The 18,309-nt window shown below is 39.8% G+C and overlaps 1 protein-coding gene across 3 annotated transcripts in view; it reads right to left on the bottom strand.

The window, feature by feature from the left end:
• Positions 1-18,309, bottom strand: part of ABCC4 (ATP binding cassette subfamily C member 4 (PEL blood group)) — a 376,997-nt gene that overhangs the window by 216,207 nt on the left and 142,481 nt on the right. For all 3 annotated transcript variants that reach the window (XM_077297155.1, XM_077297157.1, XM_077297156.1), the window contains exons 18-19: positions 17,606-17,694; positions 15,404-15,550 (exon numbers count right to left, since the gene is read on the bottom strand). In XM_077297155.1, coding sequence (XP_077153270.1) covers positions 15,404-15,550; positions 17,606-17,694 — 236 coding nt within the window. The remainder of the gene's footprint in view (positions 1-15,403; positions 15,551-17,605; positions 17,695-18,309) is intronic.

The raw sequence follows: 18,309 nt of genomic DNA, 5'->3' as shown, positions 1-18,309 counted from the left end.
TGCAGAGAAAGTTGTCTGAAACATTTAACATATCCACTTAAGGTTATGTTCACAAGTGCAGTAGTTCTGTGTTTGGATAAAATGATCCAGTACAGAACCCATACATTTGAATGGGGACAGAAATATCCTAACATGTCTTATAGTTGACTGCACTCCAGCTGCAATCTGTTTTTAAACTGCATTAAAAAAATGTATTCTGCACCACTTTTATGTACAGCCAAAAAATACATTGCAATGGGAACCGTTGTTTCTAGCACTGAAGTCTATGGAAAATGGATAATGACAAATGGCCATCTGTTATGTTGTAGAGCTGAATTAACAGAGGCATCAGATCTGCTATAACTTTTATCTGTTAAAATGTTTCGATCTTGGGTGGTTCTTTTTTTTTTTGAGCATCAACATGTTTGTTTCCATTTACTAGAAGACAATGAGGCATTAAAACAGAAAAATGTTTTATGCACGGCTAGATAATTTCTATTGCTTTTGTCTATGGCCGACCATCGAAGACTGGACCTAGTCTGGCCAGCCTATCTTCGTCACTCTATGTGGCCACACTAAAAGATATCTGCAAAATGGAAGCCACAAACAGATTAGCACCATGTTATTTTAGCACTTAAGACAAAGATGATCATCAACAACAGCATTTCTCATTCAGGATGTTTTTACTACACCTATTAAGTTATTAACAAAACAATACATATTATTAGTCCAATGATGCCCCGAGGAGGCGAGGTGAGCGCACCTACATCACATTTATGGCATTTCATTGAGGCTTCTAAAAACAATATATGCTTGTTTATATACGTAAGCATACACGCAACTGTAAGCCAAAACTCTGCGTACGTCAAACTGAATTTCTACAAAATGCCATTCTTGGCAAATCTTAGGCACCTACAAGAACATCACAGGATATGTGTAGACCAAATATTTTCTTTTACTGGTTTATCAATTATACTTGTATTTGAGAATTATTAATTGACTGCAATATGTTACTATAATGTGTTGGCTTACAAAAGGAAGGATTACAAATCCTACAAATGAATTCATTCTTCTAATTTACCTCTTTTCCATTAACTCATGGCGCCAATTATAAATACTTTATTGTTCTTTCCGTTTTCTCCAATTGGACTTCATCTTGCTCTCTCTTTGTATAGGACAAGCAGTGCTGGTTTACATTGCACTTGATAATTGGAGAAAACATGAAGAGTGAGTAGAGAACACTGTCCGCGTCCAAGGTCTTCCCCCTAGTGCCCGTCCTCATCTTTGCAGCACATGCTGACAAACTATACCGAATAGACCAATGTACGTATGGATCATTATGAGTGACTGAAAAAAAAAAGTTGGGTCTTCTAAAATCCATAGTTTGACTTTTTCCAATAAACAATAAAAGTGAAAAATGTAAAATGACAGTAGCTACCCCCAAAACTAGGCATCACAATGAAAACCTAGTTCTGTTCCTGTCAAGTTAATATCTAAATTACACATGCAGAAACCTATGTATATGGAATGGCTGCCTGTAAGGTCGCCAGTGACTACAATATGCCGGCACAACAATTATACCTGTTCACAAAGTCAGACAAATGTTCTTTGGACGACTGCTGGAATAAATTAGAATTTACACAATCTAAGGCTGGAAGTCGTGAGATTGTGATAGCGCTGAATTGTAATCTGACATTTCTTGTTGAGAAGCAGCCGTGGAGGATTTCACATTAGCATGATGCAAAATAATCTTCATACAAGACATCTGAGCTCCGGCATCACTATGCAAAATGAAATGTAAACTCTAATGACAGAAAGCCTCCCGGGGATAAGATCTAACCGAAGGTGCTGGTTAGATTAGGAGTGCCGACGAGTAGCCTCGTTACTGGGACAAAACAGATCAGCATTATAGGAGAGTCCTAATTGTGGTCATAAGGACAATTAATGTAAGGATCCAAGGTATGTAAATCCCTTACACGAATCCAGAGTCATCACCCTTCCTTAAGATCACCTCAAAATAGATGTGCCAACCGGCGTGTGAATATATATTCACCAATGGCAGCTGGAATGTTGGAAAGCTCCTGACATGGGAGAATTTAATACTAAGTATAAATCCCATTGAGGTGCGATGAATCATCGGGGAGGTTTAAATTAGATTAACAGCTCGGAAGGAGCACAATACAGAAGGTGATTGCCTAGGAGGAAATTATTTATTGCCCCTAGTGGCAGACGCTTGCACTTGAAGAGATTTTAGACTAAGCTCTTTATCTAAACCCTCATGACAGGAACCCAATACGAGCAAAAATTATTTCCCTAGAAGGACCCAACTTCAAGACATGCAAACATCAAAAGCCACTTCCAAACTTTACAGGACACAGCGGTGGCCGTACAGTGCAGAGGACGGCGGATTTCACAAGTCTCTGACCCTGGCACTTATGGATCATGTCTGTGCATACATGTAAGATTTATTAAAGTGCTGTTACATTTATAACGCCCAGTCCGTTACCATCACAGATGCAGAAAGTTCCACGCTTACCTTTACAATATGGCATCAATATAAGGAACAACCCTAGTTACTAGGTCTATTATACAAGGGTCTCCAGCTGTAGCACATGGACGCAGGGGGTGTCCGCTATGTGTGTATGGGGAGCTCATCCTGACCTTCTGCACTTTATTCAGAATCACACACCCAAGGCTAAGTTCCCACAATGAGTATTTGCCGCATTTTATCCGCTGGATATTTTCATTGCACAACAGACACGGCGTCCAGAGTTGCCAACCTGACTTTTTCTGGACAGCTGATCAAAATATCACGCACAGACAAGATTTTTACGGACACATTGGAAAACCACAATAAATCATTACAGTTATAAGTGATCCATGTCTACAGCCCATAATTCTGATGTGCAGACGTCAGTTGCAGTCACTGTAACCTGGAAAGTGATCATCGTGACAGTGGAAATAATCTGTTTCTTCAAGTTCAAAATAATTATGGATACCTTACAATTTTTTTTTATATGGACAGAGGAAAAAAAAGTGACCATTTTTTATTGACTTTCCTGAAAGTTCAGGACAGTTGGCGATCATGGCAGCGTCTCCAAGTTCCAGCAAAGTGGAAGCAAGCTTATGCCCGCTGCGCTTTACGCAACATAAAACTGACCTATAGAGATGAGGGAACTTTGCAAATAAAAAAAAGCATGCGTGTTCTGAGTGAAATGCACAAAAAAAGCAAGTAATCTGCACATGACTACATCAATAAAAGTTTTATAAGAGGAAGCTTCCCCAGCAAAGCACTTTTATTTAAAAAAAGGACATGCCAAGAAAAGACGAAAAAAAAGTGTAAAAAAAATGCACTGAAACTCAAAAACCTAATTTACCCATTAGGTGCAGAAAATTTGCAAAAAATTTAAAAAAAATAAATAAATCACCAAATACTGTTCGTGTGAACGCAGCCTTATGGTACTTCAATATTGTACTTGCGTAAAGGGAATCTGCCAGGACAATGTTGCTACTGAAACAAATGGTGTTAAAATTCCCGACACCACAGTAAGAGGATTCCTGTTTTTTTTTTTTTAGTAATCCAATGTGCCAGTTCTGAGAAATCAAGCTTGAATGTTTCATGCAAACTAGGTTGGAAGTGCACTGGGGGTGTGTTCATGCATTCTGAGTGCATCACCACACCCCAAATGCACCGCCAGGCTAATGTGCATGTGGCTTCAAAGATAGACTTGAATAGGCGAATCTATGGGGGCACAAAAAAAAAAACAGATCCCGTATGGATCATCAGCATACATTGTAATTGTTAACGTAGGAAACTGTAAACAGTCCTGTAACTAATGAATAGCTGCTGCTGTAAAATGAGGATCGTATACGGACTGCACAGATGTCACATATTAGGTCTTGTACATTTTCTTCACTGCTGCCTTACAGATGCCATACGGATTGATCGAGGATACAATACACATGAAAAATCCTCTGTTCTTTTCTGGATGAAGATAGAAGGTGTGAACTTCGTCTTATGATGATTATTAGAACCGTTTGACTTTTTTTGCATTAATGGTTCATACATTTCATGAAAAGAAACTGCACTAGACGAAGCAAAAGGAAAGCAGCAGACGAGGCGCAGCAAGCAATGTCGATACAACGAGAAACGTGGGCAGCAATCAGCCCCGCAGAAACCAGTGTGATTACACAGGACTTACAGCAAGTACATTATCTACCTCTGTCTGTATGGATTTAGTTTAGATTTTTTAATTTTTATCCTCTCTATCTTATTATTATTATTATTATTATTAGCTGATTTTAAGGAAACAAAAAAAAAAAACTGAACCTTGTAAAATATTTTTTAATGTATATCCCTCTGGCAATATTGTGTGTTTCAGATAAAGCAGTCAATTATGGGATCAGTGCAAAAATCACCATGAAAAGAGAATGGTAATGATGATTTGTTAAAAAAAGACAAGAAAGAACATATTTGGCTCTTCTGCAGCACCTGGAGCTATACGACTGTGCTTCCCAGGCACGAATGAATCAGTATGGGCTCCATATAGGCAGCGCGGTCACCGGCATTAGGTCTGTAAAGTATTTATCACACACCGATATGTCAAAGGACTGGACTAAAAGTCTCTCAATCTAGGGGTATTGAGAAAAGAATAAAACTAGTAGTGCAAATTGTTAACAAATGCTCCAAATAGAGGGCTCATTTCTATGCAAAGGTGAATTTATATGGAATGATTATCGCTTTTTATTTTTTTTAAGGTTTTTTTTTCTCAATAAGGTATGTGACATTAAATTAATCAAACACATAAGAATATCCCAGGGCTCATTCATACAAAGGACATCCCAGACCGGCACCATGTTTAGCTTACTGCTCACTATAGTCCTAATGAGAGGAATATGGCACTTCCAGTCGGCATAGACAATTTTTCATTGACACATGATCTGCTTATTGACGATGTAGTCATTTTTAATTATGTTTACTGAGTGTATTTACACACCAACCCCCAAATAATGGAGAAATAACCCCCTCTTGATGATAGCATGGCACGATCTGATATAGCTTCTCGGAGACACAATATGTCACTGCGTAAATAGAAAAGAATCATTCATGGTATTATAAGGGAAGATCAGAAAAATATCAGAGTAATAAGAGGAGAAAAAAAATAGCATTATCTAAAAATAAGGTTCTCTCAGTACTGGCCGGCAGCCAAGGCTTCACGGTAGACATTGTTGCCAGTCTGCAAGTATTTTATTCTTTTTTTTCCTGTAAAGTTGGCTTTATATGTGGCAGCTTTTGTTTAAATCAGAATGAAAATGTCAGATTATATCAATAAATGCTGCTCAAGTATCCAAATCTAATCAGATCTATTTTATCCAATGAGCAGAATAATGTATCACTGCCACGGAAGTAGAGAACAGAAAGGATGAGCTTCTGAAAACACACACAAATTTATCACGTTTCCAAAAACACAGAGCTGAAACCAGAACCCGTCAATGTGATCTAACTGACCATCTGATTGTGAAGAGGATCCTAACAGTGGCCGGAGGAACTCACAAAAGTCATTAACAACAAATAATAAACGGCTGGAACACTTAAAAGATCATCTGTTTGGCTAATGGAGCCAAGTGAGAGGAAGGTAAAGGATGCATTAGGGTTATCCTGGCAGATAACGCACGCACACAACGCTATCTAACGCAGTGTTGACTCTTCTAAAGTAATCCGCTTGTAAAAAGGTTAGTAGCCCGAACACAATGGGTTATCTACGCTTGGGCCACTGGAAAGCTATTGAAATGTAACAAGGGCTTTTATGATTCTACCAGGCACAAATGAACAACACCCACTAAAATATCATTTAATATCACACCCTGATAAGGACTGGAATACACTGAGCCGCTTATGTAGGAAAACATTCTGGTGTTTGTCAAACATGCTAAGTCATACAGCCGGCCTTTGACACACCTACCCGAGTTATTAGCTGTTCTGTTCAAGCACCCAAAAATAATATTTAGGGTGTTATTGTGCGGCTGCTACAAATAAAGCAGACTGATGCAACCTTTTGTCTTGGAAGAATCCAGTCACTTGCAATTATAATACAGGCAGGCTTAGGTCGGAGAGAATGTGTGCTGTGCTAAAACTACAGGTGCCAAAGTTTTCCGGCCGAGAAACGCACAAGAGTGTGATGTAAAGAATAATGGAAGCTTCTGCCGGCATTAAGGAAATCATAAAAAAATAAATAATCTGCATAAATAAACAAGTCATAAAAAGTAGAAAAGACAGGACTTGAAACTAAGCTCTGTTTAGTAAAAAATAAAATATTGAAATAAAAAATAAAAATCCTGAAATCTTTATTCTCGCCCATCCCTGCTTGCATTCATTAAATCAGACTGTGTGCTAGGGAAGAAACAATATGAGAGAAATAGTAAGATACTAATATGCTGGTGTTAGATGATGAGAATAATAATAATAATAATAATAATAATAGTGGTAAATGTCATATCAAGGTTGTAAAAGCCAACTACAAAGGCAGAGATGTTCCAAAATAGCTTAGTGTCATTAAGCAGTGTGTGTCAGGCGCATTAACGACATGAGCTAAAACTTAATGCAATGTTATTACTCTATAATTACGCTGAGCCCAAACTGCTGCAACTCTTCTATAAACTGGCCTGTGTGACACACGAGGGTAATGCCTCCATCTCCTTACTTACACAGAAAAACGGAAGAAAGAGAAAAAGCAAAACAGCTGGAATTAAGTTTACTTCTTGGAGTTGTAATATATTATCACGCGGCCAGGAAAAACGGAAGGCGGCTATATAGAAGGCGGCTATATAGTGCATCCTGTGCAATGCGCGTCCTGAGGCTTAGATCAGGTTAGCTGAACTGTGCTGCCCTCTTGTGGCCATCAGATGGCAAAACAAGGGATTTATGAAAAACTGCTGGAAAAGTTCAGTTTGTCAGTGTAAATATAGCAAATATACTACAATATCAGCTTTTAGATTTGTATTCTCTGGAGCATGCCAACAATAACATGCAGGTATTGGATCAGTAGGACAAATGCAGGGGACTGAACTTTCCTTATGAAAAAATACATCAGAACAAATATTCTTAATAGACAGTAGCATTATATAAGGCAATATTCCTTTAGACATCTAGTTATAAATGAGAAAACAGTCTCCCAAAGACAAAGCTTTATATGCCTTTTTTTTTATAAAAAGAAGAAGAGGTGGTCAACTATTAAAAAAACATTACAATTGGTCACAAGATGCAGCTTCTAAAAAAAAAATCTATACTTCCTACCCAGTCTGGCAAAGATCTTCCACACTCAGCCGTGTTCCCTGCCATTCTCCTGACAAAATCAATGACCACTGCAGCCACTCAGTGTTCACTTCATTCTCACTCCCTTTGGCCGTACCGGACATGCCGAAGTAGTGAGAGAGCAGTACACGTCAACTTCCAGGTCCAAAAGAGGTGAGGGAAGGGGCTGCTAATTGGCTGCAGGGCTCGTGTGACAATGTCACGGGAGCCCCTGGAGAGCCAGCACCAACATCGCTGTAATAGCTCGTGCACCGAAGCCAAGTATAGCAATCCTCATGTAGGATGTAACTGTGAAGGTTGTGGCCAATCAGCAGCCACTGACATTATATTATGACTGCAGAAGTCACATGACTGTTTATGCCAGGAGATCGGGGGTGAGGGTGCAAGTGGAGGCAAGTACAGATTGTTTATGCAGCATCCTCATCCTGTGGCCATTTTTTTTTATGCTCTACTTACATAGCGCCATCATATTCCACAGCGCTTTACACACATTATCATCACTGTCCCCATTGGGGTTCACAATCTAAATTCCCTACCAGTATGTCTTTGGCGTGTGGGAGGAAACAGGAGTACTGGAAGGAAACCCACGCAAACACAGGGAGAACATACAAACTCCTTTGAGATGTTGTCCTGGTGGGATTTGTTGTTGCAAAGCAACAGTGCTAACCACTGAGCCACCATGCTACCCTAAGGGGTTGTCCAGTAATGGACATATTTTTTATGATGCAGATAGTGAGCATATACACTTAAAGGAGAAGGATTCACAGGACAGGCAATAACTTTAGGATCAGCAAGGGTACAATCACCAGGACCCCTTCGTATACTAAGAACATAGCTCTATTCTGCCCCATCGCACTGGAACAGAAGCTGCACATGGATATCTTGTGCACCTTCATTGTCCAGGGGCTGCTGAAGATAGGCGAACGCCGTTCCGCACTTTCTTCGTCAAACCTATAGAGAATAAATTCACGCATGCCACTGCTCCATTCCAACTGCGCCTTTGAGAGCTTTTATCGGGATTGGTGAGGTCCTAATGATGGGGCCGACACGGATAAGCTACTCGTCACCTATTTTCTGGCTATATGCACCTGCATGATGGCTTTTTAAATCTTTAGTTCACATCGTAAAACCATAGTTCCTCAACTGAATGTACCAAACTACAAGAAAAGGGCTCAGAATTATGAACGATTGGCTAAAATGACAATGTCTAGGTTAATACTAGGCTAATTTATTGACTGATACTGGACAAATTTGTGACCACAGGTCTCACTAACATTCACACTGGTTACCATTCTGGCACTAGTTCTGTGCTGTACTTTGTGTGGAGTAGAGATGTTTAGGTTTTCTTTGTTAGAAACTATTATTTGTAACTTTTTTTAAAAAAAGGTTGCATTTCATAAATCTGTCTAAATCCTGGCCAAGTGTATCAAGCCAATCCCAGATTTCACCCTACTCTTTGAAGGTGGCGTATAAGGCACAAACAAACAACTCAGCAGATAAGAATTTTGCAACAAAACACAGCAATAATAAAGGAAGGAAAATACACTGGCATATGTGAGCCACACTTCTAATGCTGCAACGCTGATCACAACTGTAATTACAGCACATTTCGATCCATTTTTATGATACTGTACAGTACTGAGTATTACAGTCAGACAGGGGACATGTTAACCACCCATGTTATTTAGGAGCAGGTGAAAAAATGAAGATAATAATTACATGACTAGTGTAAAGCATGTTCACGATGGTCTGAACCAACGGGGAAGATCTATTAATATTGTCCTTTATTTTGACAGTATAGAACCACATGAGCCAGGCAGAGACTGAGCCAAATTTGTCACTGTGGTGTCATCCGTGTGATGGGTCATCTTCCTGGATGTTAGATGTGTTTCATTATTGCCATCTCCATGGGTGTACATTGAAATCTGGGGGCCCCATAGGAAAGGTCTGAATTGGGGCGCCGCTGTCTAACCACTTAGACGCAATGGTCACTTTGCATACAGGCATCTAAGGGGTTATACTGCTGCAATCAGAACTAGCTGGAATTGCAGCAATCATCAGCCGGAATAGAGCAGGCTCAGTTCTGCGAGTCCGCCCCAGCAGATGTCTACAGAAGTGGATGCCAGGTACAGGGTGGGGGAGTCACTTGGCATGCCAAAACGTCATCTACTTTACACCAAAATTTTATGCCAAATTAATGGCACATCATTAATAAATTCAAAAATTTATTAATCTGGAGTAATTCGCTATTCCATTTAGCTACAACTACTTTTCTAAGAAGTCTTCAAAACTCACTAATTAAAATATTCTAAAATGTGTAAAACACATGACATATGTCGTACATTGCATGTAAATATACAACTTTTCAGCCCAATTTCAGCTGTAGTTCTGGAGTAATATGCTCAGTTTCTCTCTCCCAGCGGGTGGAGTCTAGTTAAAGAGTGACAAATCCAAGACAAAGCCTGGAGCACACTATTCCTAGAGGAGATGTATCCCCAGGTCCATGAAGCCCTGTGTTTCTGGCAGTCAGAAGCTGGGTGAAGCCAGCGCTGGAACCAGAGTCTCTTACTACTTTACCAACCTGGGGACATGCTCCTTTCATGTTCTCATGAAGCAGACAGAGCAAGCTAAGACAAGAAATGTCTCTGGAATAAGTAAGATGTCTATTTTTAGACTCTTGTACCCTAAAGGGATTCAGGTGAGCTGAGGAAAATCACACAGCCAAGGTAGAAATGACAGGGGTCAGAGGCGGAAAACGGCTTTTGATATTCAGTTCTGTTGACACTTCAGAACACAAAAGGCAGCAGGTAGAAGAAACAATGAAGATAAAGGCACATATGTGTTACACTTTACACAACAAACACGTCCAAACAAACAAGACAAAGAATGCGATTAATAATGTCATTCTTCCAAAAGGTCTAGAGGAGCACAGGTCAACCAGTATTCTTAACTCCTTAAAAGGAAAGGGACATCAGAAAAATACAAGGTTTTTAATGTTAAAGGGGATCTGTTAGAAGGATCAACCCTCTTAAGCCTTCTACATGGGCAGGCAGGTCATAGGAGGTTTAAGAAAATACCTTGATATTTGCGATTCAAAGTCTTATTCCAGAGATTTTTGTTTCTTAAAATGTAAATGAGCTGTTAAGATCTATGGGCAGGGCATATATCTACTGGAGAGTGTCTCCAAAGCTTATTTTAAATAAAAAGAGGCGTTACCAGTGTAAGACGTAAAAACTGATAGTCTGTTCTGCTGATCTCAATGCAGAGCTGCTCCCAATTACACCTAACAGTACAGCAGAACTGAACGTTGTTTCATTACAAACATCTGCCGTTTTAGGGCTCTTCTCATGGTACTTTCAGCTCAGCTGTGCTGCCCTCCCAAACACTGGCTTCCTGTGAAAGTAACCCCTTAATGACCAGAGGTATTTTTCATTTTGAATTTTAATTTTTTGTTCCCCTTCTCCCCAGATCCATAACTTTTGTATTTTTGGTTAAAATGGCCATGTGAGGGCTTGTTTTTTTGCGGGACAAGTTGTACTTTTGAATGACACCATTGGTTTTAACCAGGGCTGGTTTTAGACAAAGAGAGGACCTGGGCAAATTTCAAAGTGGGGCCTCCAATCCTGAAATGTTCCACCAACACCACTGTTAGGCCCCCTTCACATGTCCATATAAAACACGTACATGTTACACTGATATCTGTGTCAGTGTCACCAGTGTTTTCAATCAGTGTGTCGTCCATGTGCTATCCATGTTTTTCCGGTATGGATACTGGAAATATAAGTATAAAGCTTCTCACATATTTTCCATGTTAAACACAGACGGCACACAGACGGCATGTTTACACTGACCCATAGACTTGTATTGGCCCTTGTCATCTGTGCTGCTGGGAAAACACGGACATGAGTGCGGCACCGTAGGTTAAATAGGGCACACGTGGCATCTGTGAAAAACATGATACAGGGTTGTGTGAAGGGGGCCGTACAGTCAAATAATAGAAAACATTAGCAGAATTGCCATCTTTTTCTACATCCTACCTCACTAACAGCAGAATAAAAAGCAATAAAAAAAAAAGTCCTACATGTCCCCCAAACTACTCTGCTAAGTCCCCTCTTGCTCCGAGGCCGATGGTTCGGGGTCCCTGATGGTTATTATTCACTTTGCCACTATAACATAAGGTGCAGCCAAAAAAGACTACTGCAGCCCAGTGTTAAGACTGGCAGAGACCCCCGGAGCCACAAGACCCCTGCAGCCCAGTGCTGAGACTGGCAGAGACCCCCCCACCAGAGCATCGGAGCTGGAGCCACAGGGGATCATTATTTGATGTTAATTAGTTTTACATTCTCAGTAAACCCCTGTAGACACTGTTCGCACGCACCATTTTTGCTGTGAATTGATCTACAGTGTTAGCAGGAAATATTCTGATTTTTTGCAGCCTTTTCACTTGCATTTTTGTTTCCCATTCATTTGAACAGGGAAAAAAAACGCTGTAGAAATGCTGAAAGACGACATGCAACAGATTTATAAAAAAAAAAAATAAAGTGTCTTCTGGCCGGTGTCCGTTGTCTGGTTGCTGTACTGGGACAGTGCGGAATAGTATAGTAGACGGCACTATTCCATACAATAGTATATTAAGCCTTGTTTACACTGCGCTTCTGCAGTGCGTCCGGGGCTCTGCCTGGATCCCCCTAAAATAGGATTCACATAAAACCCCGACAGGGTCACAGGCTGCAATGACAAGAAGAGGTCAAATTAATTTGTTTGTTTTTTCTGAAATTGACTGATTTATTTTCTGTGTATATTTGCACACAGTCAGGAATTGACAGCGCTTTGGATGTAGCACATGTCCACAGGTGAGCAGCAGGCGTCTGTGAACACACAGCGGGCATGGGATTTCTTGAGATCCCATCCACTGTGCTGTAACATCTGGAAACTGCACATGTACACAGCGTCCAACCAGCAGCGATTACTGATCGCGTGCACACACCCTCAGAGTCTGTTTTTTCGTCTAAAAGTGTCCACTTTTCTGTGGCTCTTGGAACACACGGACACATTCAGAAAAAAAAACATCACATGTGGAATTCATGTGAACTCCATTCCTGTCATTGCCATCTATGGTTCTATAGGGAATTCAGGCAGAACCCACCGGGCGCCGTAAAGAAAGACAGTGTGAACATACACTAATGTAAAACACAGGCAATAGACATAAGCTGCTGATTCCTATTATGGCGACACTACAATTACAGAACTATATATGCAGCACATATACACAGATATACACTATACATGTACATACATCATATATACTTTATAAATATAGAAACACACTATATACTGTATACAGACATACAGTGTGTACAAGCACAACTAAGGCTTCTTTCACACTTCTGTCTTTTGCAGACCGTCACAATTCTGTCGTTCTGTGGAAAAAACACATCCTGCAAAGTTGCCCGCAGGATGCGTTGTTTTCACATAGACTTGTATTACCGACGCATCGCGACGAATGGACACACGTTCCATACGTCGCGCACTGGATGCGTCGGTATTTGGCGGGCCGTCGTTGCGAAAAAACGTTCAAGGGAACGTTTTTTCGTACGTCCTCTCCTGCATTTTTTAATGTGCATGCCCGGCCGGAACTCCACCCCCTCCTCCCTGGGACTTTACAATGGGCAGCGGACGCGTTGAAACACTGCGTCCGCTGCTCACGTCACTCAAAATTTCCTTTGCTTCCATCGGTACATCGCGCCGACGCTTCGTGACGGCCCCATACCGACGGAAGTGTGAAAGAAGCCTAAGGCCTCTTTCACACTTCCGTCTTTCAGCTCCCGTCACAGTCCGTCGATTTTTGAGAATGCAGGATCCTGCATTTTCTCAGACTTGTATTAGCGACGGAATGTGACAGATGGCCATCCGTTCCATCCGTTTCATCCGTCGTGCACTGGATCCTGCATAAAAAAAAAACGGTCCGTCGGGCAGAGAAAACGTTCAGAGGAACGTTTTTTCTGAACGTCGGAAAATCGGTGAAAAGCAGGAATCCAGCGACGGGTCCCGGTCTTTTCAAAGAGAGCATGCGTGGAAGAATTTCCCCGTCAGGGAAATTCTCTCTCGCTCTCTTTCTCTTTTTACTATTGATGCTGCCTATGCAGCATCAATAGTAACAAAATAAATGTTAAAAATAATTTAAAAAAAAATAAAAAAATCGCAATACTCTCACCTACCGACGTCCCGGCGGGGCGTCACCGATGTTCCTGACAGCTAGCGTTCCTAGTAATACATTGCGAAATCTCGCGAGAAGTCGCGGTCTCGCGAGACCGCGACTTCTTGCGATATTTCGCAATGTATTGCCAGGAACGCTAGCTGCCGGGAGCATCACTGCGCGGGACGCCAGTAGGTGAGACTATTGCGATTTTTAATTTTTTTTAACCTGGTTTGTGTTGTGTATGCGTTTTCGCAGCGGAAAACTGCTGCAAAGACGCATACATAGCAGGTGCACATAGGCTCAACGGGTCCGTCAGAAAGACGGGCCCAGTGCACACGTTTTCCGCAATCTGCACAGGATCCGTCATTTCAACGTCTTGACGGATCCTGTGCAGATTTGGAAGACGGAAGTGTGAAAGAAGCCTAACACTTCCTCAGTTTCCATGTCACAGGCAGTCATTCTGGTGGGAGGAGCAGTACAGCTGAGCCCACAGTACTATAAGAGAATTGATAGATGTGTTTATAAGGAGGGAAAACTCTGTAGCCGGCCTGACACCATTATTGTTAGAGAGCTGCAGACACAGATGTTTGTAACGAAGCAGCTCTGCTGTTCTGTATAAATTGTCATCAGGCACAGATCTGCAGTGGGATGAAAAGAGCAGACTGTCAGTCATTACATGTCTCACACTGGTAACAACCCCTTTTATTTAAAATAAGCTCTGGTGGAAAACGCTAAGTGAGATCTATGTCTGGCATATAGAGCTTAACAGAATAGATTTAAAAAAAACAACGTGGATTTCTCTTGAATAAGACATCGGATCAGAGATATTAAGTTATCAGTTTACTCAACTTTAAGGCCTGCATGTCCATATGGATAGAAACCCTAAAAAAAAGTTAAATACATTTTTGACCCTTTTTTCCAACAAATTTTCCATAATCACCATCTTTAACCCTTTTAACCTCCAAGCCTGTTTACACCTTCATGACCAGGGCAAATTTTACATTTCTGACCATTGTCAATTTATAAGAACTTGAACGCTTCAGCGTATCCCACTGCTTCTGACAACGTTTTTTTTGTGACATATTGTATCTCATGAGAGTGGTAAAATTTGTTCGATATGACTTGCATTTATTTGTGGGGGAAAAAAACCCGGAAAATTGGCAAAAATGTTGAACATTTTGCAATTTTCAAACTTTTAATTAATCTTTATGCCCTTTAATTTTTATGCAGTAATTATATTGAATGATCTGTGATGGATCGTTCGCTCAGTGTGCATAGGTTTCCATTGAAGGATGTGCTGCTGAGAACGATGATCTTTTGTGCAGCCCAAAATAAAATTTCACCTTAACAAACAAGTGTTCTGTTCATTTATCAGGTGATCAGCAGCCTGTTTGCACTGCATGATCATTGTTAAATCAGCGTTCCTAGGAATGCTAACGAATATGTTCAATGTGTTCAATATATATTAGCATTTTGGATCCGTACATCTTGCCGATTCCTTTGTTGTATATTGTTCATACTAGATCCTGGTTCATGCATGTCGTCCTGCATGTTTTAGGGTGTCTTTATAGTACATCGCACATGCAAATACTGCATCACTTTGTTTCTGTCACTTACAGATCATCATAGGGAGCATTGGTCCATGGTTGCTTGTAAGGCGGGGGTTAAGTCTTATTGTGGGCTTTGTTATTCATGTCATTATTTGACTTTTAACTGTTTTTAATCGGTTTGCTGTTTATTCCAATAAAATGTATTTTGTCATTATTTATGGTGATCCCTGGTTATATAGCTTTCACTTCCTAGAAATGCTCATTCAGCATAATCATTTAGTACAGAACGATCTTCAGGTGAATAAACAGGTTCTTTCCCAGAACAAACTTTAAACAAAGACAAGAGGTATTACAAGAACTTACCAATTGGGTTTCTGTCGAAAAACAACACTGGTGCTAGTAGGAGTGACTGGAACATCTGGTTGTGTAATGCCTGGGCAGCAGAGACGAGAACTTGAAACACAAGCAAACTCCGAAGAAAACCAAACACAATGGTAGCCGCAGTCACACCTGAAAAATTAGGATGAAGAAAAATCTGCAAGGTAAAGTGTTCTCTTTATAGAACGACAAACTAATTAAAATTATTCTTCTTTCCAGGTCAGACCCTTTTTTATGAAAGTTAAAGGGGTTTTCCCATGAAGTTGATTTTAATCAATAGATCTTGGAATAATAATAATTTCCACAATTGGATGTGTATAAATAAAATCTTCCAGTGCTGAGATAATCTTATAAATGTGCCCCTGCTGTGTACTGTGTAATGGCTGTCTGACCGTACAGGAACATGGTCTGATCATAACACAGCTCCTGGGGCAGGTCAGGATGCAAATGAGAGTATACAGACAATACAGTATGGGATCACAGCTCATTCTTTCTGTGAGGTAAAACATTTCCCTGCCTGTTTTTAAACAATGTTTTACTTAAAAAGAAAATAATCATTTGCGATCTCATGGTGTAAATGTCTGTATACTTTTTTTGCGCCCCCCCTGCCCAGGAGCTGTGGTATGATCAGACCATGGGAAAACTCCTTTAATTTCAATATGGAGTAATGTATCTAACTTATGGAATTACTTTGTAAGCAGATCACTAATGTAATGATGAAATCAAAGGGATATCTATGTAAAAAGACAAATTCCTGTAACATTCTATTAAAAGGGAATCTGTCATAAGGTTTTTTGCCACCATCCTGGAGAGCAGTGTATTAAAAAAAAAAAAAAAAAAAAAGACTCAGGGCCCCGATTCCAACAATGTGTCACTTACTGGGTTCCTTGCTCTAGCTTTTATAAAATCACTGTTTTATCAGCAGGAGATAGGACTAGAGAACTAGTAAACCTGCTGACCGGTAGTACTTTATTTTCATGAGCTCAGTATAACCCTGCCACCACCACTGATTGGCAGTTTTCTGCCAATGCACAGTGTACACAGAAAGCTACCAATTAGTAGTCAGGGTTATACAGAGCTCTGCATTCAGAGAACTTCTAGTTCTGCAGCAGATAAAACTGCAGTCCGCAGTGAACATTTTTTTTGTTTGTTAAGTTACTGCTCTTACAATATTGTGACAGCTAAAATCTTTTTTTGTTTAAATATTTACAAAGTTCAGATTTTTAAAGTCATTAAAATAGAAAACAAAAACCTATACAGGTTTGAAATCGCCATAATCGTACTGACCTGGAGAATCATGTGGTTAGGTCAATTCTATTGTATTCTCACCCACCCCTTGTAGATTGTGAGCCCTCGCGGGCAGGGTCCTCACTCCTCTCTCTTAAGATTATTGTACTTGTTTTTATTATGTATACCCCTCCTCACATGTGAAGCGCCATGGAATGAATGGCGCTATAACAATAAATAATAATAATAATAATTCTATTGCACATTTTCCTTAATCTAAATGGTAAAATAAATGCTGTCATACAAGCTACAAATCGTTCTGCAAAAAAACAAGGATTCAAATATCTATGCCAAAGAAAAGCCAAATGGCGCCCCTTTCTTTCTGAACCATGCCAAATGAACATAGAGCAAAGTACCATCATACACAGCGTATTTCCATACTAAGTGGAAATTGGGCAGCATATCGTGGGGTCTTTTGTTTAAGCCACCCTTTAATAAACTATCAACTTTTATGCATTTTCTCTTTTTAAAATTCACTTTGCTTTAAAATTGCATGAAGGTGCCTGCATGTATTACGTTCATAAAACATTCTTATGAGGCTTTAATTCAAATATTTGCACACGTCAAAAGTGTAAAAATTATCCTTGGCGCAAACTGTCAAAAACACCTTGGCAGCAAAAGTGTTAATAGGTGGCTGATGTTCCAAGAAAAAAAAATAGACTATGACACAATATTACAAGGGCAGTCAGCAGGGCAGATCTTTGGCTTGCATTGAAAAAAAATGGTCATTATATAACTGGACACCTCTAATGCCAGATTTTCTCTTTAGCGGAAATGAACATTTATTCTGAGATATCAGTTGATTTCAGGAGCTTCCAGCAACAAGACCCCCATAGTACAACATGCTGCCAGAGAAACACTTATTAACTATAAAGAAAATATCTTTAAATGTTATGTTACCAGCATAGACTCCCAGGTATAAGTTGAGATCTAACTTTTCACGCTCTGTGGTCTCAGTTGTAACATTCAGTTTTTCTTGTTCCATTGCCCTAATAAATTAATCAGAAATGTTAATGATAAATGCTATAAGACGGTAAGTTTTACAACTTATCAATATCAGTACATGCATCCATGCACGAAAGTACATTTTAATCAATACATCTTGGAATAATAATAAGTTCCACAATTTGATGTGTTTAAGAGATTTCAGAATTCTCATGCGCCCTCTTGTATTATTGTTTCCTGAATGAATGAGAAACCTGCAGTCCTTTTGAAATCTGCAGCATGTCAATTCTTTCAGAGTTTTTGCAGTGTTTTCACTTTTTGTTGCTTTTTATTGGTGAAAAAAGACAAATAATTTTGCAGCATTTTTGCTGAATTAAACTGAATTTATTAAACATGAACTTTTGCAACTAAAACCTGCTCTCTTAATAGTAAATACGTTTTTTAGGTGTGGATTACACGTGTGCTTTGACTAAAAGCACACATGTAATCCGCACCTAAAAAACGTATTTACTACTAAGAGAGCAGATTTTAGCTGCGAAAGAAAATGCAGCAAAACACTGTGAAAATAGCCTTGCAGTCTCTCTATGAAAAAAAAAAAAAAAAAAAAAGAGACAGGCTTGAATGCTATAAGGCAGCATTTAGGGCTTGCTCTCCTCTGT

The sequence above is a fragment of the Ranitomeya variabilis genome, chromosome 3 (genome assembly GCF_051348905.1).
Source record: "Ranitomeya variabilis isolate aRanVar5 chromosome 3, aRanVar5.hap1, whole genome shotgun sequence".
Taxonomy (NCBI): domain Eukaryota; kingdom Metazoa; phylum Chordata; class Amphibia; order Anura; family Dendrobatidae; genus Ranitomeya; species Ranitomeya variabilis.
Note: the sequence above shows the minus strand (reverse complement) of the source record. Positions and strands in the feature narration are given on the sequence as shown.